The sequence below is a fragment of the Copidosoma floridanum genome, unplaced genomic scaffold (assembly GCF_036245765.1).
Source record: "Copidosoma floridanum isolate Cflo_tuat_1 unplaced genomic scaffold, Cflo_Japanese_pri ptg000040l, whole genome shotgun sequence".
Lineage (NCBI taxonomy): Eukaryota > Metazoa > Arthropoda > Insecta > Hymenoptera > Encyrtidae > Copidosoma > Copidosoma floridanum.
The window spans coordinates 4,763,951-4,788,160 of record NW_028321917.1 but is presented as its reverse complement, the minus strand read 5'-3'; the positions used below and the strand labels follow the sequence as shown (position 1 = coordinate 4,788,160).

General features: G+C 33.4%; 3 protein-coding genes across 5 annotated transcripts; 2 read left to right on the top strand and 1 right to left on the bottom strand.

Moving 5' to 3' along the window:
• The first annotated feature begins 837 nt into the window (after positions 1–837).
• On the top strand, positions 838–8,074 carry fliI (FLII actin remodeling protein). Of its 2 annotated transcripts, none has more exons than XM_014348316.3 (21): positions 838–1,442; positions 1,673–1,783; positions 1,887–2,125; positions 2,194–2,355; positions 2,425–2,645; positions 2,724–2,940; positions 3,014–3,255; positions 3,325–3,416; positions 3,487–3,557; positions 3,656–3,902; positions 3,987–4,172; positions 4,252–4,554; positions 4,629–4,801; positions 4,889–5,138; positions 5,358–5,561; positions 5,641–5,762; positions 5,841–6,092; positions 6,165–6,291; positions 6,378–6,560; positions 6,638–6,751; positions 6,816–8,074. In XM_014348316.3, the coding sequence occupies exons 1-21, from the start codon at positions 1,380–1,382 to the stop codon at positions 6,948–6,950; spliced, it is 3,714 nt and encodes a 1,237-aa protein (XP_014203802.2). In that variant the 5' UTR covers positions 838–1,379; the 3' UTR covers positions 6,951–8,074. The 2 variants fall into 2 exon arrangements, with proteins under 2 accessions (XP_014203802.2, XP_089453940.1); XM_089597814.1 differs by having other exon boundaries at positions 3,635–3,902.
• EMRE (Essential MCU regulator) lies at positions 7,970–9,059 on the bottom strand. Its single transcript, XM_089597815.1, has one exon. It carries the CDS (start codon positions 8,641–8,643, stop codon positions 8,371–8,373), a length of 273 nt encoding a protein of 90 aa, XP_089453941.1. The 5' UTR covers positions 8,644–9,059; the 3' UTR covers positions 7,970–8,370.
• Positions 9,060–10,191: 1,132 nt separating this feature from the next.
• LOC106635962 (uncharacterized) lies at positions 10,192–16,531 on the top strand. 2 transcript variants are annotated; one of them, XM_089597887.1, is made up of 6 exons: positions 10,192–10,297; positions 10,372–10,568; positions 11,650–14,143; positions 14,280–14,625; positions 15,247–15,608; positions 15,691–16,531. In XM_089597887.1, the coding sequence occupies exons 3-6, from the start codon at positions 11,719–11,721 to the stop codon at positions 16,305–16,307; spliced, it is 3,750 nt and encodes a 1,249-aa protein (XP_089454013.1). In that variant the 5' UTR covers positions 10,192–10,297; positions 10,372–10,568; positions 11,650–11,718; the 3' UTR covers positions 16,308–16,531. The 2 variants fall into 2 exon arrangements, with proteins under 2 accessions (XP_089454013.1, XP_014203643.2); XM_014348157.2 differs by lacking the exon at positions 10,192–10,297 and having other exon boundaries at positions 10,310–10,568.
• Positions 16,532–24,210: the final 7,679 nt, after the last annotated feature.

Here is a 24,210-nt window from a genome sequence, read left to right as displayed (position 1 = left end):
AAAAGAGTATACGCGACGGTTAAACGATCCGCGCTTGGCTGGACCGCGAGGCGAACTGACTCTGAAATCGTCAAAAGCAAGTCACTATATAATCCCATGGCTATAACGTTTAAGTTAAAAGCGATGTGTGTATATATATATGCACATGTGAGTACACCGATGGAATCCATGGCCAGTAAGCGCCCCGGGTTTTGCGGGGATTGGCGCTTGTGTTATTTTATTTATTCAATTAATAAACAAAGCGGCCAGTAAGCGCCCCGGGTTGTGTGGGGATTGGCGCTTGTGTTATTTTATTTATTCAATTAATTATCAAAGCGGCCAGTAAGCGCCCCGGGTTGTGTGGTGATTAGCGCTTGTGTTATTTTATTTATTCAATTAAAAAATAAAGCGGCCAGTAAGTGCTCCGAGTTGTGTGGGGATTAGCGCTTGTGTTATTTTATTTATCATTTTAATTATCAAAGCGGCCAGTAAGTGCTCCGGGTTGTGTGGGGATTGGCGCTTGTGTTATTTTATTTATTTAATCAATAAACAAATGGGCCAGTAAGCTCCCTGGGTTGTGTGGGGATTAGTGCTTGCGTTATTGTTTAATGTATTTTATTAATTAATAAAGCTTGTGATACTGCTTTTAGGCGCGTTGGGTTATTGGGTTAAATAGCTTAGGATTAATTTATCAAGTTATGGTGTAGGAAATGTTGTCGAGTTATCTGGGGTTTTGCGTCTTGCTCCATATAGCCAATTTGAATTTCCCCCCAAGTTTGCCAGTCACATTTTTGAGAGCACTGGATGGGCGAAGTTATAAGATTAAAAATAGGTGTCATCTATGATGAGCATATGAGCAACATACTTTGTATTTAAAATTTTTCTTTTTGATTGTCTCATTCGCAATCAATCCGCGATTCGTCTCCTTCGTGGCATCGTTATCATTCTATTTAGAGAGTGTCTAAGTAGGTATACTTGAACTTGAACACATCAAGGTAGAGACTCAGGCCCCCCCAGAGGCAGAGACTCGACTATTTATATGTATTTGTTGTATTTGTAGTTTTGTACACTTTGTACCTATGTACATAGCATACCTATTTAACAATCAGAGCTCTGATAACAATAATTATCAATAGTGAGTCGGCAAGTCACGTCACTTTATGTATATATATGCAAGTTCACCAAGATCTGTAGCAGAAACAATCGCTCATGAATCACGACCTAACCTCTCACGTCAAAGAGTCTGGGAAAACCTGCGTCAGGAAGATTAGATTCCAAAAGGCTTGAGCCTGATACGTTACAGATTCAAGTATTATTGCTAGTCTCTGAAGTTAAATATGATTCAAGAATAATATCACAAGCATAAGTACTGACGAAAAATTAGCTCGAACATCGTAGAGATGGCCAACACCGGGGTACTACCATTTGTTCGAGGAGTGGACTTTAGCAGAAATGATTTTGGAGTAAGTGCTTATTTTCGTACAGATGGACTTTTTTCCCTATTTCTTTATTATCGACAGTTCAATTGCTTTTAAAGGCGTTTCAAACTTTTTTTATGAGCTGCATTTCTCAAGTATACTTGCTCTTTACAATCAACAAGTTTTGGAAGTCTTTCTAGAAAATATACAGTTTTGAATCAAATTGATATTTACTATGATGATAATGATATTAAATTTGTATACTGTGTTTATAGGAGGGAAAATTTCCAGAGTCAGTTCGTTTAATGACAGGAATACAATGGCTGAAGCTGGACAATACAAATCTTTCGGAAATTCCAGAAGAAATGGGCAAGCTTTTGAAACTAGTGAGATTTTACTTTTCTAATATACCTGCATACTATAACGTTGGCAAAACATAAACTGTCGAAAGATCATGTTAACGAAATTGATTGCTAAATTTATTTGCAGGAGCATTTATCCCTCACAAGAAATCATTTAGAAAGACTTTTTGGAGAATTAACTGAACTAGGATGTCTCAGAACATTAAATATACGTAATAATAATATAAAGTCCAGTGGAATACCAGCTGAATTATTTCATTTAGAAGAACTAACGACTTTAGATATAAGCAACAATAATTTAAGAGAGATTCCCGAAGGGCTTGAAAGAGCTCGTTCGCTACTTAATCTTAATTTAAGTCACAACCAGTAAGTAAATTAAACTTTTACTTAATTTGCGATTTAATTGCTTAATTTACTAATTTTATTTATTTCAGCATCGAAACAATCCCAAATACATTATTTATTCATTTAACTGACTTGTTGTTCCTAGATCTCAGTTATAATCAATTAGAAACCTTACCCCCTCAAACTCGTAGACTAGCTAATTTACAAACACTCATATTAAATCACAACCCCTTGGGACACTTCCAATTGAGGTGAGTTTATGAAATTCTTACATCAGGAATATCACATAATTCTGTATTTAAAAAATTAATTTGATTTAGGCAACTCCCGTCTCTAATGAATTTAACAACTCTGCAAATGCGTAGCACCCAGCGAACACTCAGCAATATCCCATCGAATTTAGAAAGTTTGACAAATTTGCAGGAGCTAGATTTATCTCAGAATGACTTACCAAAAGTTCCAGATGCTCTTTATTCGCTTCCAAATCTTCGCCGACTTAATTTAAGTGACAATCAAATTTCGGAACTTTCTACTGCCATAGGTAATATGTAAATATTTAATAGAAAAATTTTCAATATCTATAAATTCAATTTATTTTATTTTATTTTATTTTTTTTAGAAATGTGGCAAAAGTTGGAAACTTTAAATCTGTGTAGAAACAAATTGACTGCAATACCTGTTTCACTTTGTAAGATTTCGTCCTTAAGAAGGTTATACTTAAATGACAATGAATTAGACTTTAAAGGTATTCCTTCGGGAATCGGGAAACTTTCATCTTTACAAGTTTTCTCAGCAGCAAAGAATCGCTTAGAAATGATCCCAGAAGGTCTTTGCAGGTATCATACAATGCATTAAAAATTTTTCTCATTAATTTCCACCTGGTTAATGCAATATTTATTATTTTATTAGATGCGGTTCTTTAAAACAATTAATTTTAACTTCGAATAGACTGATAACTGTACCAGATGCAATTCATTTACTAACAGATCTAGAGTGCTTAGATTTGAGAGATAATCCAAACTTAGTGATGCCACCAAAACCTACCGAAGTTCAAAGAGGGTCAGGAATCGAATTTTACAATATTGACTTTTCCTTGCAACATCAATTGCGTCTTGCAGGAGCAAACATACCAGCACCTGCGCAAACAGCTAGTAGGAATTCTTCTTGATGACAAAAGTGTAAATTCATGTACTGAAATTCACAAATGTAATTTTTTGTAGATAGCAGTAAAGATCCTATAGCTAGAAAAATGCGGCTAAGGCGAAGACGAGACCAGGAAGAAGCTGATCAAGATCAAGCTAAGATATTAAAGGTTAATGTTGGACAAAAAGTACCAAATGTTGATGAGAAAAAAATTATTAAATTAATATTGTTGTTTACAGGGAATGAAAGATGTAGCAAAGGAAAAGAATAAGGACAGCAATTGTAACGATGCAAAAGCTGAGTCGCTAAAGTAAGCAAAAGATTATACCCTTACCTAAGCTATGTGATAGTTATTACTAAAAAAAAAAAAAAATAATAATAATAAAGTAAAATAATAAATGACCTTAGGCCAAAGAGGTGGGATGAAACATTAGAGAAACCTCCGTTGGATTACTCTGAATTTTTCGATGAAGATGCTGGTCAGACACCAGGATTATCAATTTGGGAAATCGAAAACTTTTTGCCCAACCAAATAGAGGAGGTTGCCCATGGAAAATTTTACGAAGGTGACTGCTACATCATTTTGAAAAGCAGCGTAGATGATGGTGGATCTTTTGTGTGGGCAATTTACTTTTGGATCGGAGAGAAAGCCACGGTGTGTTACTACTTTAATGTTACTTTTGCTTTTTTGCTTCATATTTTTTGGCGCTCATTGTATTTTAAAACATCGTTGTTGCAGCTCGACAAACGCGCGTGTGCGGCGATTCACGCCGTCAATTTGCGCAATTTTCTCGGCGCGCAATGTCGGACGACAAGAGAGGAGCAAGGAGATGAGTCGGACGAATTTTTGACACTTTTCGAATCCGGCATTACATATATTGAAGGAGGACGGACCTCGTCTGGATTTTATACAGTTGAGGATACGGTAAGTCGCATGATTTTCTTGTTACAGTGAAAGAAATCGAACATCAGTTATTCAACTCATTAAAACTTCATTGGTTCAGCCTTTGGTATTGAGACTTTACCGTGTCCATGCTGCTGGCGCTTCGATTCATTTGGAACCAGTACCTGTATGCCCGGAATCATTGGATCCCAATTACGTATTTGTTCTTGATAATGGCAAAACGATATACATGTGGTATGGAAAAAGAGCCAAAAATACATTGAAATCAAAATCACGATTGATGGCTGAAAAGATAAATAAAAATGAAAGGAAAAATAAGTCAGAAATCATTACAGAAATGATGGGTTCAGAATCTGACGAATTTAGAAAATGCATTGGTGCAAGTGATGTTTTGAAACCAGAGGTATATACAAACTTTTCTTGTATGATGTCTTGTATTAATGATTCACATACTACAAATGCTCAACTGTCTTGCAGGAACATGTTGATCCGGAGTTTCAACCTGTGGTTCCAAGGCTTTACCAAGTCCGATTAGGAATGGGATACTTGGAATTGCCTCAAGTCGAGGTGCCCCATGGAAAACTAGTCAATAATCTTCTTAACAATCGTAATGTTTATATTTTAGACTGTTATTTGGATGTCTATGTTTGGTGAGCAAAGTTTATAAAGTACTTTTCTTAGTTGAAGTAGGAAAATTTAATAGTTGTGAGCATGAAATTCTTTTAATGGAATCTTAGGTTTGGAAAGAAGTCAACTCGGCTGGTTCGAGCTGCAGCGGTCAAACTCTCTCAAGAACTGTTCAACATGATTCAAAGGCCAGATTATGCACTAGTGACGAGACTGCAGGAAGGAACGGAGTCACAAATATTCAAATGTAAATTTACTGGATGGGATGAAGTCATTGCTGTCGACTTTACGAGAACTGCAGAATCTGTGGCAAAAACTGGCGCCGATTTGACGAAATGGGCCAAGCAACAAGAAACAAAGGTATTATTAACTCGATAACTTATTGTCTGTTGCTTAATTTTTTGTTTTAAATTGAAATTACGTACTTTTAAACGTACATGGAAAGGCACTATTTAACATGATTTTTTGAAGTAATTTAACAATGAATATTACAAATAATTACACTGCATTTTTTCTTATGAAAATAATCTTGTAAAAATTATTTATGTTATAAATCAAATTGTTATTGTGCTTGTTAAGGCGGATCTTGCGGCATTATTCATGCCTCGTCAGCCTCTCATGACTCCAGCAGAAGCACAACAGCTCATGGTGGAATGGAACAATGATTTGGAAGCAATGGAAGCATTTGTTTTAGAAGGCAGGAAATTCGTTCGCCTACCTGAAGAAGAATTGGGTCACTTTTATAGCGGTGATTGTTACGTTTTCCTCTGCAGATATTGGATGGTATTAACATTATACACTATAATTTTACAAATAGGTTAATTTCCAATTTATTACAATCATACATTTTATTGTTTTCTAGCCTTTAGATGTAAATGAAAATGAAGATGGTGATGAACAGTGTGAAGATGATTTTCAATGCATGGTTTATTTTTGGCAAGGAAGGGACGCTGGTAATATGGGTTGGCTTAATTTTACCTTTAGGTAAGGTGCATAAAGTATAGCTGCATGATCTCATGTAGTTGTAAGAAAAAAAGGATTCAACTTTACAATGTGTTACAGCTTGCAGAAGAAATTTAAATCTCTCTTTCGTGAAAAGTTAGAGGTCGTTCGAACACATCAGCAACAGGAAAATTTAAAGTTTATGGCTCATTTTAAAAGAAAATTCATCATACACGAAGGCAAAAGAAAAGATGTAAAACCTGCTGATGCGAACAAAGTAGAATTTTATCATCTAAGAAGTAACGGCAGTACATTGTGCACAAGACTAATTCAAATCACACCAGATGCGAGTTTGTTGAATTCTGCTTTTTGGTAGGCCTCTTTGATTTTTCAATTATACAAATTTTAAGCAGTATTTAAGCTGATCTACTTGTCTTTTTGTAGTTATATATTAAACGTGCCATTTAATAATGACGATGAGTCAGGAATAGTGTACGTGTGGATTGGCTCGAAATGTGACAACGAGGATGCAAGATTAGTTGAAGAAATAGCAGAGCAAATGTTTAATAATGTAACTTTTTTTTTACTGCCGTTTCATCACACTATTAAATTTGTGTTCTTATCGATTTACTAACTAGGAATTTTTTTTCACTCTAGCCTTGGATTAGTCTCCAGATATTAAATGAAGGCGAGGAACCAGAAAATTTCTTCTGGGTGGCTCTGGGCGGTAAAAAACCATACGAGACTGATGCTGAATATATGAACTATACGAGACTGTTTAGATGTTCAAATGAGAAAGGATACTTTACTATTAGCGAAAAATGCACAGATTTTTGTCAAGTAAGACACAAACATGTTACATGTATATTGTATATACTAAAACTTTTTCCATTGATTAAATATTTATTGTATTTCAGGATGATTTAGCTGATGATGATATTATGATTCTTGACAATGGTGAACAAGTATTTTTATGGCTGGGTACACGATGTTCAGAAGTTGAAATCAAGTTGGCGTATAAATCAGCACAGGTAATGATTCCAACAGCTGTTAATATGGAACAAAATTAAAAAACATTTTGTATTGCTTCTGCAGGTTTACATTCAGCATATGCGTGTTAAACAGCCCGAAAGAATTCGTAAATTATATCTTACCGCAAGAGGAAAAGAGTCACGCCGTTTCACCAAGTGCTTTCATGGCTGGGGTTTGCACAAACGACCTCCAGAGTAAACTTGAAACCAAGTTCTTTAGACAGTTTATTTCAGATCTTAATCGATTCGTAATTCGATTAACATCAGGTAAGGTCTTCCTTTATGGACGCACAGCAACAGCTCAGTAATGCACAAAAAGTCATAACTGTTTAGTCTAAACAATGGGGCATGTATCTTAATTAGACAAACGATTGAGATGATTCATTACATGTTATTCACGTAGCATGTAAATCATACCGTTAAACTGCTAGGAATTAGCGTATGCTTTGAAAATTGGTGAAATTTTAGTATACACCAATATACATACTAAAATTGATTAGCAGTGTTACCAGCCAGAATTACTTGGAATACGTCATAACTCTGGTGTTTTAAAATAGCTTGATAATCGAAATTGCCTTCAATGCTGTTTGAAATTGTTTATGTTTAAAAGTCCTCTAACATTTGATTATAAAGTATCTCTTATCATTAAATATTGAGACTAATTGAAAAATAAGGGTTTAAAAAAAATTTTTTCCTTAGTATCGAATATAGATAATTTTTAAAATTAAATACTTCATTACTTTTCGACGAAAATCTTGGCTCAATGAAGCAAATTTTGTAAAATTAATTCTAACTAAAAAAAAAGTGTATCAATTTCACTCTTATGTTGTTGAAAATACTTATTTATACATTCGAACAAAGCATAGGTGTTGGAATATACAATTGTACGATATTGTTCTGCCGATGAATTAGTTGTATAACAAATTTTAACGAATTTTAATATTTGTAAATATGTATATCCCAAGTGCGAATTTATAAATAGATCTTGTATAAAAATATCAAATTGTTGATGAAAATCGTGTTTTTCATGACCATTTATGACACAATTGTCGTTAAGAAATTTTATGTTTAAGATTCAAAATTGATATCAAGCTGGCTTTGTAAAATTTGTTAACTTTGATGAAATATAATTACAAAGACTATAAAAAATCATACATAGATAAGAGTGATTGAACTAACATAAGATCAGGTTATAATGAGAAAAGAAATAAATCAGACTTTCTTGGTTAATGTAAAATATGGATTAATTTATTTACATCTATATTTGAGCTCAAAGCATAAACATTTGTACACATCAATAAATTACGTAATTATCGTTTTTATGCTAACATACATTGTATTTATAAATTAATAAATAAATTTGACTAATGAAGAATTTGTCTTATGTTGATTTTGTGAACGTTGATATACATGCCACAAATACAGCCTTTTTGTGTGCTTCGTTGCAGTCAGCAAGTAAACAAGAAACAATTAATCATACAAAAAAATAAAGCTGACGTTCACAGATACGTGCTTAGTGTCTTCCGAGTAAAGTACCTATATTTTTTCTGTTGGAAAGGAATTGCATATTGGATACTGGATGATTCTTACATTGCAGTGCCTATAGGACATTGCAAGTCTTAATCGTCGTCGTCATCGTCGTCAGAGGGTACAAACAACTCGTTCTCCTCCAAGAAGTTAGCCACGTTCTTACTGATGGTCGCACCGATAAAAAGGCCCGTCGAAACGGCACATATAACTCCCAGGTAACCAAAACGGGGCTTCTGTGGCTCGGGTAGGATGGCTCCAGATGGCGATGTGACCAGCGAACGCATGCAGCAACCCGATGCGATCCCAACTTTAGCGGGCCGAGCTATTTTTAACAAGCTCGTGCCACCTCGCATGAGTGACATTTTGCTGGTTCTTTATTGATCCTTTTGGTTTTTTTGATGAGTAATTATTTATGAAATATATTCTATTGTTTTACGAAGGACTGTTTAAAGGTGGGGGTGGTCCCGGCTGGGTTCCTGATAATCCTGATTCTGAAATCGGGGTTGTGACACTTAATTGTTTTTTCGTGGTCTAAAACTTTTTTGTTTAACTGCACACAGAAGGAGAATAAGAATTATAAGAAAGAGTTAGCCTCTCTTACACTGCACTCGCACTAGTGCTCATAGTTAGAATTATAAATACGTAAACCACAAATAAAGCAAGTCAAGTACTTAAGTAGGTATAGTGTACGAATTAGGAGAGTTTTTGACATTACTCAGACGCGGGCTACAGATAAGTATACCTATATATACGTGGTTACACACTGGTTAGGTCGTTAGGGACGTTAGGTGGTTAGACTGGTTAGACGTCGTTTTCATTCATGCATATATTGCATATTGCATATACATATACACAATACATGCACATTTGATATTTTGTCACACATATATATGGATCATTTTACAGAGCGCGCGGTGGCTCGGTCGGCTAGGTCGTGGATTGGCACGCGGGAGACCGTGGTTCAATTCCCGGCCAGTGCGACTTTTACGGGCAAAGTACCTCTGTGTCTTTCACATGTGCTTTTTCACCACGCAATGCTCCTCGAGGAGGGTTTAGGCGACCTTCTCGCAGCAAATTTGCCTAATTCCCCCTACCCCCCTCCCAGTGATGGGAGGCCTCCCATCCCTTTCCTTGTCCCTTTCCCAAGTGCTAAGTGCCCATAGTAGTGCCCTTATTAAAAAGGAGCCGGACGTAGAGCACTATAATATAAAAAAAAAAAAAAAAAAAAAAAGGATCATTTTACAAAAAAATATATGCGATATTCCATGACGCCTATGTTACTTTTAAAGCGACGGATTGAATTATTTCGAAGCGGAACTTTTTTTAAACAGTGGAAGCCAATTTCCCCCAAATGTATTTTTGAGATCGAGTCGAAACATTTTTTTGCATGGCCGTAATGTTAAAAAAACCGGCCAAAATGTCATTACCGTAACGCGAAGCATTTAAAAATTGTATCTAACTTACGTTGTATTATTAATGTTATCGTGATTATTGTTATTATTAATGTTATTAATATTATTATTATTAATGTTATTACTATTATTATTATTATTAATGGTATTACTATTATAATTGTTATTATTATTTTTATTATTATTATTATTATTATTATTATTATTATTATTATTATTATTATTATTATTATTATTATTATTATCAATATGGATGTTATTGATTTTGGTGCAATCAATCTCCATCTTCATATCCAAACTTTAAAAAGTTTGCCGCTAGAAAGAAGTCGATATGGAAATCATCGAGCTATCGACTCGACAGTCATCGAGAGAAGAAATATATCGAACAGCGCGATATTTGCGCTTTTTGGCGCGTTAATTAACGATTACGGTTACGGAATGATCACAAAGCTCATCAGAACGGATCAGAAATCAGAAGGGACCTGTTCCTGTTCTGTTCGTTTTCATCCGTTGTTGTATGATCAACTTTTATCTTTTATAGATTCTATTGTCTAAGAAGTCGTTGCCGTGCCTCGTGTGTTTCCTGTCTCTCGTGATACTGATTGTAGGTACTTAGGCATTTTGATTTCGTAGAAATAAATTAATAATGGATGCAAGTTCACTTCTCAGTTTGCGTAGTTCATTCAGAGATTCAGAAGTCTGTTGTTCTTTCTACGATAACCTTTGGCCATCACGACAGAGACATACCGTAATACATAAAATGAGCCACGTGCACAGCTGTTTGGCGTCATCAGTTATTAATAATTGTTAATCAAGATATATTACAACAACGCTCTCAAGTGCAGTATCACCAATATACTTATACGGATTTTCAGGTACGTTTTTATATTGACGAAATTCAACAAATTGTTTGGTACACAATCCACAATGATCAAAATGCACCTTGTCCAAAAAAATACATATAATACATCTTAGGATTAAAAATCATGAATATATTTGATATGTTTAAAAAATCACGAACTATGACAACAACGTAGGTTCTATTTTCATCTTTTTAATCGGTCAATGAGTTTAAATGGATTTTTAATACATTTACAATGTTTCTGTGTTCATAATTAGGTTTTTCTAAGTCCGTAACATCCTCAAAATTGTTTAAAAAGTGTTACAATTTCTTTTATTTGAAAAAAAATTTCGAACATTCCGTCAACTTATATAGGGTATTCATATCCGTTTGTATTAAAGCTGTTCGCACAAGGCTGTCAAGCAGTCAAGCTGTGAATACAGTAGTATATTATATAGCTGCCCAACTTTTCGTTACACTGCTAGGGGGAAACATAGTCGCTTACCTTTTTCTGCAGTTATTAATTTGAAGTCCGATTATACCCAATTTTTAACAATAACTAAAAATATAGAGGGTTTATCCTAAAGACACCTGTATACTGTTACACTTGACACTTTCGTTTAAGATTTTACATTTAATTGATCGGTCCTAGTACAGTGACTGTAAGATTACATACATAAAGGTCTAACTTTAAGCTTGAATACCTATCTGGAAATGGTGTTATCAGATTAAGGGTATAAGAACCAGTAAATTCAGCATGATTAAAAATATTACATAGCATATGTCTAGATTTGCGACTCTAGGTTGCTGGAACCTCCTTAAATAGCGATGAGCAAGGCAGGGAGGGTACAAGAGAGATAAATCCTTTAGTTTTACATTAATAATTTAGCCACTCATACTTACATTAATTTGATGATCCTTGAAAACATTCATGATCAATTTAATTGGATAAAGCAACATTTTGTCAAACATTTATGGAAATTGTTATTTGATTTACCTACAGACCTACCTTCAAACAAAATTCATAATTCGTTAAAAACACAATTGACAGTTAATCATTTGTCATGATTCAAAACAACATGATAGTTTAATTAACCACTAATGGTACTTTCCAGGTACAGAACGTGCAATTTCAATCACGATATTAGATACTTATTCTTGGACTTTGAAGTATTTTAAATAAGATGTCTGCTAAATCGGATGCAGATGATAATTTGTTGAAATTAGCCATTTTCAAGAAAGAGTTAGTAAATTACCCCGTTAAGAGTGATATAAGAAATCTTTTAAACAAGTCTGACATTAATTATGCTGTGTCACTTGGTAATTCCGGTAGATCCCATTGCCAAAATCAATGGCTGGGTAACACAGCTCTACATTTTGTTGTAAAAACATATTCATGCAATTTAAAGCTATTGGAATTCATGTTGAATCTTGGTGCCGATGTCACTTGCAAAAATAACCATGGTTTCACTCCGCTGCATTTGGCCTACAGAAAGAATTCAAATAAAGATGTGATTGATTTGTTACTAGCGGCTCAGATCAAATTTAATAATAACAAAAATCCTACCTCTAAAGACAATATATCCCACATGCACATTGCCTGTGTAATGAAGAATTTGGAAGCTGTAAAATTTTTTTTGAAAAGTGGAGCCCAAATAAACGAAGCAATCAGCAACGACTCAAAGTTATTTCCTGCTTTGACACCTTTACACTTGGCCATACACAATGGTGATGAGAAAATGGCCCATCTTCTCTTACAGCGTGGTGCTGATTACAACTGCGTCAATGCCCGTGGGATGAGCCCAGTGCATTTGTTGATTGAAACTCAAATTTATTACAATTCTTATACGGGATCAAGTAATGTTCGGGAAAGAAGACTCCAAAGTAATGAGAGAATCTACAATATGATTTTGAAATCGAGCGAATATACATTCAGGGCTACCGACAGTATTGGGTTGTCTCAGTTCCATACATATTGTACGATAATTTACAACTTTGAATTCGAAGAGTGGAACAAATTTTTAAATAGTGATGTGGATATCAATGCCTCGTTAAGTTCAAGTTCTCCAGTATGGCCTAATTATACACCATTACATTTTGCTGCTCATTGTAATTTGAAAACAGTACTATTACTCTTGAGCAGTGGAGCAAATCTAATGGCCAAGGACTCAAAAGGCAAAACTCCGCTTGATATATGTCTTGAAACCTACAGTCCATTGGAACTGAGCACCATTTTTAAGACTCAAAAAGATGGAATTGGCGCCATCAAATTTCAAAATGGCGAGAATTTAGCGGATGTCATTGCAGAGTTCGATACTGAAAGCAAGTTGACGACCTATCTGATAAATCCAAATGTTTATGTCAATAATGCCATCTCAAATGACTCGATCCTCTGGCCAGGCTTCACTCTGTTACATTTGGCTGTTATGCTGTCACCAGGAATGAATAGATCTAAAGTCTGCGTGTGTCTAAGACATAATGCTGATATCACTATTAAAGATGCCAACAATATGACAGCCTTTCATCTAGCCTTTCGCTTGGGAAGAAAGAGATGTGTTCTAGACATTTTAAACTTTCACCATTTATTTTCCGCCAATCCCGTTGACAGTGAAAACTTGTCGCACTTTCACATCATTTGTTCAGCTTATAACGGTGCTACGAAAAAAATGGTTGATAAGTTTATGACAAATGATCCGAGCCCCAACGAAGCGATGCCAAGTAGTACAAGCTTTAAGTGGACTATAACTCTGTCTAGTCCCGTGAAACACACCGTCATACCTGCTGGCGCAAGACCCCTTCATATTGCCGCTGCTATAGAACATCCACAATTGGCAAAGTTACTTCTTGAGCACAATGCTGATTCCAATCTTCTTGATGCTGAGGGCTATACATGGTTGCACCGAGCATTCATGAATCTCGAAGGTTCGTCTCTCAAAGAGTTCGCATCTCTGTTCTGGCTCGATGACAAATCTTTGGAATCAAATCACACGGCTCCAGGTAAATTGTCTCATTTTCACGTAGCCTGTTATGCTATGAATTCAAGAGCTGTCAAGGCATTGCTACCACTCCAACATAACATAAATGAGCCCATCAGTAGCGAAGTAATGAAGCATGTCAAGAATCCTAATATATGTTTAGGAGATACTCCATTACATTTGGTAATTAAACACTTGGACATTTATTCTACCCAGTACTCCGAGCAAATCATTGACTTGCTCTTGACAAATGGCGCTGATGTAAGAGTCGTAAATCAAAAAGGCCTGACTCCTTTTCATGAGCTTTTACTGAAACGTAATACTGGTCACGAATTAATCGAACGTTTAGCTTTAGAATTTTACAAGAAAAAAAGGTGGATTGATAAAACTGGACTTACACAGTTGCACGTAGCTTGTGTTTTGAAGGACACATCGCTAATAAAAAAGTTGCTTGGAAAACAAGAAGGTATCAACAGCCAGATCAATAGTGATTCGCCACTATGGCCTAGCACAACTCCTCTTGACCTACTACTCAGAAATGAATATCCAGAAGTTGATGAAGCTGTGAAATTGGTACTCAATCGTATGATTCAATGCATCGAAGACTCGCTTGGAGTTAATGAAAGATGCACTCGTAAGTTTGAATTAAGGTTCAATTATTTTTACATAAAATTTTTTAAGATTTAAATAACAATACAACTGTGCAATACTGTTTATAACTATCCAGTTTTTCAGTCGATCATTTATTTTATTTTTGTTTGATAAACTAGGATCAGCCAAGTATCGAAAAACTGAATTAAAGGCACAATGCCAATGTTATTTTGTCAACCAAGATGGACTGTCAGCTTTCCATGTGAGCTGCATGGGAAAAGATCCCATTATTGTTGAAAAATTTTTAAAATTGGGTGTTGACATTAACGAGCCCAAAGATTATTTTGCGTCTTCAGATGCTGGTTATACTCCTCTTCACTTTGCAATAAAATATTCAAGTAGCCAAGCTGTGCTGGAGTTGCTGTTATCGCATGGCGCTAACATCAATCTAGAGGACTCAAATGGTTGTACATCTGTATACGTGGCTGCTGTAAACAAACCAGAAAATATCAAAACTATTTCTAGGTAATTCATGCTCATATCATTGGGTATGGTTAATTTTTTGATAAACTTATAGAGGCAAAACCTTAAAAGTCTTATAATGTATGTATTAATATCAGTAGCCAACAAAGTTTAACATACTTGCTTTGATACTAATCTTTAAAAAAAATCGCATTTTAATAATTAACCGTTAATCAATGATGCAAAATGTAAAAATAAAATTAAATGCCGTAAAATGCAATACTTACGCAGTATTATTTAAAATTCTAACGAAAAGCTTAAAAATTCTAACGAAATCAACACTGATGATTCTATCACGTATAATGCATTATTCAAAATTTTTCAAAGTCATTTCTCATATATTTTTAATTTTCTTGACATTTTTTTTAACTTTAATTCAGTTAGTTACTTAATTTGGCTCAATTACGAGTTTGATAATACACAAATTTTATCTGTAATATATACTTTGTATAAATGAGAAAAGTGTAAGCACGTGTTTCTTAAATAATTTTGTTGAAAAATAATTTTTAGGCCTCTGATTGTATTAAATTTAAGTCACAGCATGGGTTGTAGCTTGGGAATAACGTTCTTGCCATTTTTTATTTGTATATTAACCCACGTATGTGCATGTTTTTTTTCTCACAGATATGGAACAATCGACATCTCAAGTAAAAACTCGTTTGGTTACACTATCCTTGATTTACTTTTGAGATGTAAAGAGGCAAGCAATAAATCATTTTTGTATCTTCTTAAATATGGTACAGGAATGGAAAATGTTGAGTTAACCGTTAAAATTAATCTTGTAAAAAAATTTGTGCATACTTTTGATTACCTCAGTTGCAAATCATTATTTAAATTTATACCTGGTTTGGATGCCGTTGATAATAGTAATCGCAATTTCATTCACCATTTCATCACGAACCACACCTACGATTTCAACAAAATCGCTAACAACATTGAGTTGCTCATTAAACATGGCTGTAAACTTGATCATCAAGACAAATCAGGTAAGCTATGAATGGAAACGTGTTTATTTTTTCTAATCAAATTATGTGAAAAAGACTATTTTTTTATCCTTTTTTATTTTAGGAAAAACACCTCTTCACCTTGCAGTGATTTCACAATTGCCAGACAATATAAAGACCCTACTATCAGTTGGAGCTGATGTAAATATAAAAGACAAACAAGGACAAACTCCGTACATGTTATGTTTCACCAAAATAAAAAATGAACACCACTTGAGCATAATATGCCGTGCATTTCACAATCATGTGCTGAATCTTAAGATCCTTGGCTTGTACATTGATCCTAAAAACGAAAATTGCTATGAAAGAACAGTGTGTGCACAAAATTCTAACTTAAGAATGTTAATTGTATTGAATCGAAAATATTTAAGAATTAATTGTAAACGAATGAGTTTGCGCGCGTATTTTACAGAAGTTATAAAAAAGTTTACTTTGATGCCTTCTCACCATCAACTTGCAATTTATAATTTTTTGGAGAAAAACAAGAGAATAAATTTATTTTCAGAATGGTCAATTCTCAAAACACTTTTAAAACGAATATGTGAAAGAAAAGTTTTATTTGAATCTGCCATTGATGCTTTGCATAATCTCCTTGACCCACGGTTAGCTCAACACTGTTTGGAGTCTATCTTATTAAATTTACAAAACCAAGATTTAAAAAACATAATTCATGCGCTATAATAAAGACTACTCATATTTGATCGTGTGTTCACGATTTGATAATTAAAAATAATATAATGCGAGATTAAAAAAAAAACCAATTTTAATTGGAAAATTTTATGAATGTAATGTATTTATTTAGTTCAAAAGCCTAAGAATATGTAAGACATTTATTGTAAAATGTGTTGAACTTTAAATAATGTGTGAAGTGAATATTATAAAATACTCAAATTAAAATAGATTTCACCAAGTATCAAGTACTTTGCATTAATTTTTAATATAATGCAAAAATCAAATCAATATTTATACTTACTTTTTTTGAGTTTATCGGAAACATATACTAGCATTAAACAATTTTTTATTTTTTAGTTTTATATTAAAACATGCATTGTAATATTCTATGCTTATTGATATCTAGCATAAGTCATTCATTAATGTTCAAATCTATGAATTGGAAAAATTCGCATCGCTTACTCAAAAATTATTTATGACAACCAACAGGTGTATCTAGAAGAAAAAAAAAATGTTTAGATGGTGCAAAGAAATACTATTTGTGATTTGTTAAAACAACTTGTATTTGTCTAGAAATTATTAATTTTATATAAATAACTTTTTATGAAATATCTACTTTACTCAATGGCTCTTGTTTATTTTTAATATACCCCTGTAACAAGTAAATCAATTTTCCTGTAACTGTCAGCTCTCAGTAATTCTAAGATAAGTGGTAAAAGGAATTAAGTTTTGTTAAATTATGTTAAATAAGTCGCGGTCATTTTCAGTGTGGTCTAGAAATACCCAAGAAATTATAAATGATTCGAAATTTTAAAAATAAAAATTACTACTATCAGTAATCAAGTAGCGCGATTGTGCAAGCGAGTTTTAAAAGTCCGCCACGGCTCCCGTGTACCCTATTTACTTCTAAGTTAGGATTTAAAAGTTTCAATCAACGGAAATAAATGTTTAATACAGTATTTAAATGGGATTATTTCGATATAATGATCGTTTTTTCATTCATAAAAAACAACAATTTAATTAAAAAAACTAACTGCTCTCGAGTCTCGCTATCATATATAAATAATAATTTTGATTAACAAACAAGTGCGCTTAACCAAATGACAGTGCGCTCGAGTTTTCTCGTTTTTCATAAATAATAGCATGAATCAATAAACGAGTAACATAAATTAAATGGCACAGTGGACTTGAGTCCGATTTAAATAAATAACAACGTTTATTAATAAACGTGGGCCATTAATTAAGTGACCCATAGCGCTTAAGACTTATTCATTTTAATGAATGATGAAAGTAAAAATTAACCACATTACTTGGTGTGCTCAAGTTTTCTCATTTTTAATAAACAAATTTATATTCATAAGAAAACAATAAGCGCCCTTAAGTCAATGATAAAGTACGCTCTAGTCTTGTTATTACCAACAAAAAATAATTTAAACTAGCAGCCCCCCGTCTCGGCTTCGCCCGAGAATTACTAATTAAAAAACCGTAGTGTGTTGACATGTAATGTGAAACGTTTTCAGTTAGAAATTTTACACATATTCCTGACACATCTCAGAACAAAAATCTTCTTATTAAAAACATTTTTTCGGAATCCATATAGTTTATTTGGTCAAATAATAAGGTGTGAAAATTCAAAAAAAATTATTATGCTAAAAAGTACCGTGCATTCTTTATGCCATAAAAAAATCGGTGGCCATAAAAAGCCGTTGATTTACAGTTTCTCCCGTATAATTCACGAAAAGGGCTATTTTTTAAAGCTGTTAAGATTTTAAACCTCCAAAAAATTTATATTAAAAAAATTTTTTTTCCTCATACCTCACAACTTTATTACCAGAGCAACAAAGTCCTGGACCTTAACCCCTACATTTTTATTGCCACAAAAACAAAAACATTTTCTACTTATTTAAAAATCTGAAGTAGGATCTTTAAAGATTTCAGAGATTGCTGTGAAGGTACAATGAAAAGCTGATCTCTCACGCAATGGACTCTTTATTTGTCGATTTTGACGCTGCTGTTTTACTCTCGATAAATTTTCTGCGTCAGTTTCTTGATGCCTAAAATTGTATTTATTAGATACATTTGAAGTTTTCCTTCCAACTCACCCTCTTTTGACATTTGGCATGCTTAAGACTTTTGTGACCCCTAAAGGCTATTTTCAGTCAACTTTGTTAATTTTAATACATTTGTTGGCAAGGTAGTTCGACGTCCGATGGCCCTAAAAAAGACCGGTGAGCTTCTTAAGTTAACTCTTTCTTGACTGCAGTTAACAGCAATTGTGACTGCCTGGATACCTCAGGGTGATCTTCTCTGGCTTACTGTTGAAGACCCAGACTGATTGGGAGAAAAATTACAAACTCCGAAGATTTGGGGCTAGTTGTAGTGCTCTTTCCCAACGTCTCCCGGTATAACGTCGAAGACGTTGTTGTCTAAAGCACCTTTTTTATTTGCAGATTCAGTTGTTTTGGTGACCTTAGATAGGGAGATTGGTTAGTGATACTTTTCCAGTGGAGGCTGTCCCGTTGGCTCAAGTTTTTTTTCCTTCATAGCTGTTGTAGGTTTGCCCAACGCAGACCTTGGAGAGGATCAGTGATTCCTGGTTGATACTTAGAGTCGAGAGAGTAATATAGGGTCGTCGGTCACCGGGTTTTCCAGCCTTGCGAAGAACAACTCTGCAGGTGACATCTGCTAGTGAATGGCTGACTTGGTTTAATAGTGCCCGTCTTTAGTTAATATAATAAGTAACTGAAGCAAAAAATTGCAGGAATCGGATGTTTTAATCTTTATCAAAGATTGATTCTAGCGATACCATAAATATTCTTTAGATACGTACGGCGCTTATCACTGTTATTGTTTAAACTTTTTTCACTATTATAACTAAATACTGTTTATGTACTGACTTTAGATTTGTAAAGGTAACAAATTTCTCAATCAAGATTTAATTATATTTTATTGACGATTATTTTTTTGTTAAAAAGCTAATGAATATACGAAAACTCTTTATATGTGTTGTGCACAGAAAGTATTGAACAAGCTATACATGGAAAAATTCTATATGACAAAATAATTGTGCAAGAGTACACTCAAAACAAATATAATTTACACAAAAATAATAAAATAATAAAATTCTAATCAATTATATTGCACGCGGTCAAACTCGACGTAATACAGTTCAACACCTTTTTGTAATTAATCACATATCATAGAAATCTTACACCATTACCTACAGAATCCTTAAAAACAAGATTCAGAACTTCAGAAATCAACGTCCATATTTTCATTCAGTAATTTCTATTCCTTTTTGAACGACGATTCACACAGTTATAATAATGAATTCCAACACAAAACGTTTTAAAAAATAAACAAAACTACAACAAGTGTAGCAATCATAAAATCTAGATAAATGGGAATAACTTATTTTCGTACACATTTATTTACTTATAATTTCGTCATAATAATATTGCAAAAAATCCATCGCTAGGTTCACGCATACGATACGATAGCTTGTACAGCAGACAACGTGAAACACGACAAAAATATTTAAGCTCGAGTCATGAAAACTAACATTACTTCAAATAACACTTAGAGAATAACAGGTTTTTAACGTATTAACAAAAAGTAGTACAATTCACTCACTTTTACAAAAATTAATTAGGCTCCTGGCATTTTTATTCAATGCAGTAAAATTAATTAAAAAAAAAAATCTAACAGAAATCTCAATTCTTAGTATCTCGTACTTCATCGATTTTCTTTGCTTAAATGAAATCATGTTATCCTTTGCCTGATACTTTAAAGACCTCCGGATCTTTTACATACTTGGAGTTGATTAGAATGAGTTTAAAGACATTTTCTTCTTCCCCAGTCCCAAGTTGTCCCTCTGAACCCATTTTTCAGACATGAAGTTTTCCTAAAATAGCATTGTCAAGATCATTGATCGTCGTCTATTTTATGACATTAATTTTTATTTTATACACTATCATTAGTCAAAACTTCTGAGTAGTTACCTATATCAGTAACTGCAGTAGACAACGCAATACCAGCTACGTCTACGCAGTTTACATTATCCAGCATTGGCACAGCACTAAGTTCAGTTGCGTCGCCGCAGAAAGTACCTAGGTCTAACCATCCCATTTTCTTTGCTTCCAATCACGTACACTTGTCCCTTCTCATCTACCGTAATAGTGTAATGCTGCCTCGAGCTACTTTGAATCCATTTGTGTCCACTAAACATGTGCGAAATCTTAAGGTATAAAGTTTTTTCACATCCTTTGAGACCTGAAATTAAGTAAAAAATGGGTGATTCAAATTATATCAAACATTTATTCTAAGAATTTTATTATAGAAATTAACATACCGATCTGGTTGTAATTGTTTAGTCAAAAAAACATATAAGTCACCATTTTCTGCTTCGGCGAAAGTGGCATAGCTGTCAACCCAAATATTTTAAATATTTTCTTTTTTATTTCAATGTTAACTTGGTCTGAGAATGAAGATGGTCTTTTTCCCGTCCAGTATGTCGATCAACTTTTCTTTCTGATAATCTGCCGAGCTGGCCCTGCTCAGCACAGCCAGACGTAAATACTTTTCCCGTGTTGTCGAGGAGCACCAGATGGTCCGACCCGGATGCAATCTTTAAAAATTTTTTATTCGGAAGTACTTTGACTGGAGTACATTCCTTTTTTCTCTTAATCAATCCTAAGGTTCCATGTGAATGCTACAAAGTTAAATCATGTGACTACATGTGACAACTTATTACAATACTTACTACTACTACCTACGGTATTAATTCTTAATTTTTTGCATTTTAAAGAAAGCTTTCTCTTACCCGGATTTTGTTGTGCATTCCTCCACCAGCCAGGGCAATCGTATTTGTCAATTGCTATAATCGTACTACAATATGCTATCATAAATTAAGATTTCCGCCTATTGTATCAGGGTAATTTTGCTGAGTTTTATAACCTTTACTGTGTATCAAGATGCCTATTCCAAAAAAGTCAACTGATGATAGACGTACATTTACCAACACTGAATAAATTGACTTATTTTATATAACTTTTAATACTAGTTTATACAAATAAAAAATCAGCTGCCTTGAAAAATTTTTGTTATTTAACAGTTAATTGTTATTTTATGAGTTTTCACCGAGTGTTTTCGAAAAAAAAAATTATTTAGTTTTTTGTGTGATTTTTTTAAATTCGTTTATTTAAAAATTTTAATTCAATGGAATTGTAGTTACAATACAAATTAGAAACTAAAATCTATAAGAGTATACGTAAACTCATAGAATAGAATGATTTTATTTCTGGAAAATACGTCTGGAAGAAAATATCGAAAAAGTTCAACATATAATGTTCTTAAAAAAAACTTGATTTTTTTTCAGCGTTATTTAACATTTTCTAATTTTTGCCGGAACCTCCTCAATCATTATAGCAGTTATTTTAACTTTTTAATTTTGGTAATTGGTCTTCATACCCTGCAGATTTGGTTTGTGCCCACGGACGGAAAAGTACTTTTCCACCTTCAGGTGGTTTTGGGAGGCTGGTACTTCCTCGGGCAAAAAAGCAGTTTTCCGATACTCGTTCGAAAAGTTTTCTTTACAAACCTCGTTACGGACCTTACCTTCGGCTCGGGCCGCAAACCTCTCGGTTCGCAAGCAAAGACTTTTCGAACTCGTAGGAAAACTACTATTGCGTCACACTTTGCCAGAAACCGATTTTTTTATAATGTATTTTATTTAATAATGTATTTTATTTTAGTCTTAGCTCGGTTGGTCAAGATGGAAGTCCAAGTTCTCTTAGGTTCGGGCGCATTAGTAGACTGTTGATTCAAATCTTGGTCAAGGGTTAACTTGCCCATTAAAAATTTTTTTTCAGAGTTATTTTAGGCTTAGATTACTTCTTACGCTTTACTGCTGGCCTCAGAGACCACCTCGATGTCAGCTACATGGGTGTCTGGTAGGTGCACTACTAGTTAAGGATACGTTAGGATTAATAAAAAACGTAAAAGGGGTTTGATGTCAAATATTAGTTAAGAAAAATGAGACCAGGATCATAGATTTATCTGTAGAGTAAATAAAACATTGGAAAAGGGGTTACTAGTTAATATTAGGATCAACACCCACCACCCATAGGTGGTAGACGGTGCACATGAAAATTCCTCAAGTTCTGGTCTATTTTGTCGTAGCGAAAAAAACAAGTTTGTTTTATAATTATTTATCAAAACTTTTTTGTTTCTTAAAGAGAATTTTATATTTATATTCAAAAAATGATACGTTCAAATTTCACTGGATAGTGGAACACGTAATTTAACTCATGATATTATTAAAATCCAATTAAAAAAGGTTGGATTTCACACTAAATTTATTTACAACATATATTTGTTGCAATTCTGATAGATGCTATAAATTGATATTTCTTAGCTTTAAAATTAACTTGATATTCCTTCCTTCAAAAACATTGTTTTTTCTTGTACGAAAAAATCAAGGACAATTTAAATGACATTTCATCAAACCACTCAATTTTTTCCAAATTTAAAACAAGTGATACCATTAATGCATGTCGTGAAAAAGTACTCTATGTCACAAGCGGGACCGGATATTATTGCTGACGCTTTAGTGGACACCCCAAACATATATTCACCATTTTTACATGCAACAAGTAATGACAACATTGAAATTTCTAATAGACGAAACAATTGGGGTCTTTACTTCTTGAACGAACAATTTGTTTGGGTCAAACAAATTTTTTTTCCCACCATGCAGAAAAATATGAAAAATTCATTATTCATTTATTTTTAATAAATGTTGAAGGAGGTAAGATGACAAAGATAAACTGGTTGAAAGTTTCAGGTTACTAAAACCAGGTTAGAAGTGTAATGCACTTATTACTGACATGGGCAAGGTGTTTGCATTGCTAATCGATATGACACCATGTTTTAATCTCTGATTAGAAAGTAGTATGAAAAAAATTAGTAATGATTGTTTAAGGAAATGAAGAAACTATACGTTATTTTAAGAACAAAATTTTACTTCTGTATCTTTTTTTTCAATCTAATGTACTATAATTTAGTTAAAATTGACACAACCTGACATTTGTATAGGATTTCATCCCACTTTAAAATTTCTGAATAGAAAAATTTATTTCGAGTTGTTTTACAGCCTGTATATAATTAAATTAGTATAAAAAGTTATTTTTTTGATATTAAACGATCGTTTTTCACCTTTACACTTAAACTGGGCCCTCAGTAGTAAAAGTTGAGTTTGCATCTCATACACTCTAACCAGGGCAAACGTGCAAGTCTATAAGCAGTTCTTTGAGCCCTAATTCACAGTGTCTTTCAGGTTTCAGGACATTCATCACCTAGTACAAGATCTACTTAGTTACCTTAGACATTTTTTGTTTACAATGCAAATTAAATTAAATCAAAATCTATGTAGATGTTCGAAATCAGTACTTAAGTAAGGGGTCAGATAGAAACTGAAATATGACAGTATAAAATATTGCTTAAAATGAATTTCCTTTTTGTATACGTCCAACTTTTTCGCGTTGGTCCAGAATATACAGCAAAGTGAAGGAAAAATAGGTAGTCTCATAGCCAGGTAGGGTCAGTTTAAATACAAAATTTGTATCACTGTCAGAAGATTAATACTTAGATAAATATAAATTTTTTGCACATTTCTATCACATATTTTTTATATTGCAAATCATAATGAACATATTGATGCCATAAGATCGCCGATAGTGATTGAAAAGTATATGTATAAAAATACCTTTTATTTTGGTTTTTCATAAAAATGATCGTCCATATAATAACAAATTATAGGGAATAAAAATATAAGTACTATCCAGTAGCGTACAAGAATGTAGTATTTTTCTAATAAATTATTCATGTTTTTGTATTATAGAGTTAAAAAACA

Coding starts and splice junctions, on each gene's coding strand:
- fliI (XM_089597814.1), top strand. CDS start 1,380: ATGGCCAACACCGGGGTACTACCATTTGTTCGAGGAGTGGACTTTAGC. Junction 2,646..2,723: donor GGAACTTTCTACTGCCATAG/GTAATATGTAAA, acceptor TATTTTTTTTAG/AAATGTGGCAAAAGTTGGAA. Junction 5,562..5,640: donor TCCTCTGCAGATATTGGATG/GTATTAACATTA, acceptor ATTGTTTTCTAG/CCTTTAGATGTAAATGAAAA.
- EMRE (XM_089597815.1), bottom strand. CDS start 8,643: ATGTCACTCATGCGAGGTGGCACGAGCTTGTTAAAAATAGCTCGGCCC.
- LOC106635962 (XM_089597887.1), top strand. CDS start 11,719: ATGTCTGCTAAATCGGATGCAGATGATAATTTGTTGAAATTAGCCATT. Junction 14,626..15,246: donor AATATCAAAACTATTTCTAG/GTAATTCATGCT, acceptor TTTTTCTCACAG/ATATGGAACAATCGACATCT. Junction 15,609..15,690: donor TGATCATCAAGACAAATCAG/GTAAGCTATGAA, acceptor TTTTTATTTTAG/GAAAAACACCTCTTCACCTT.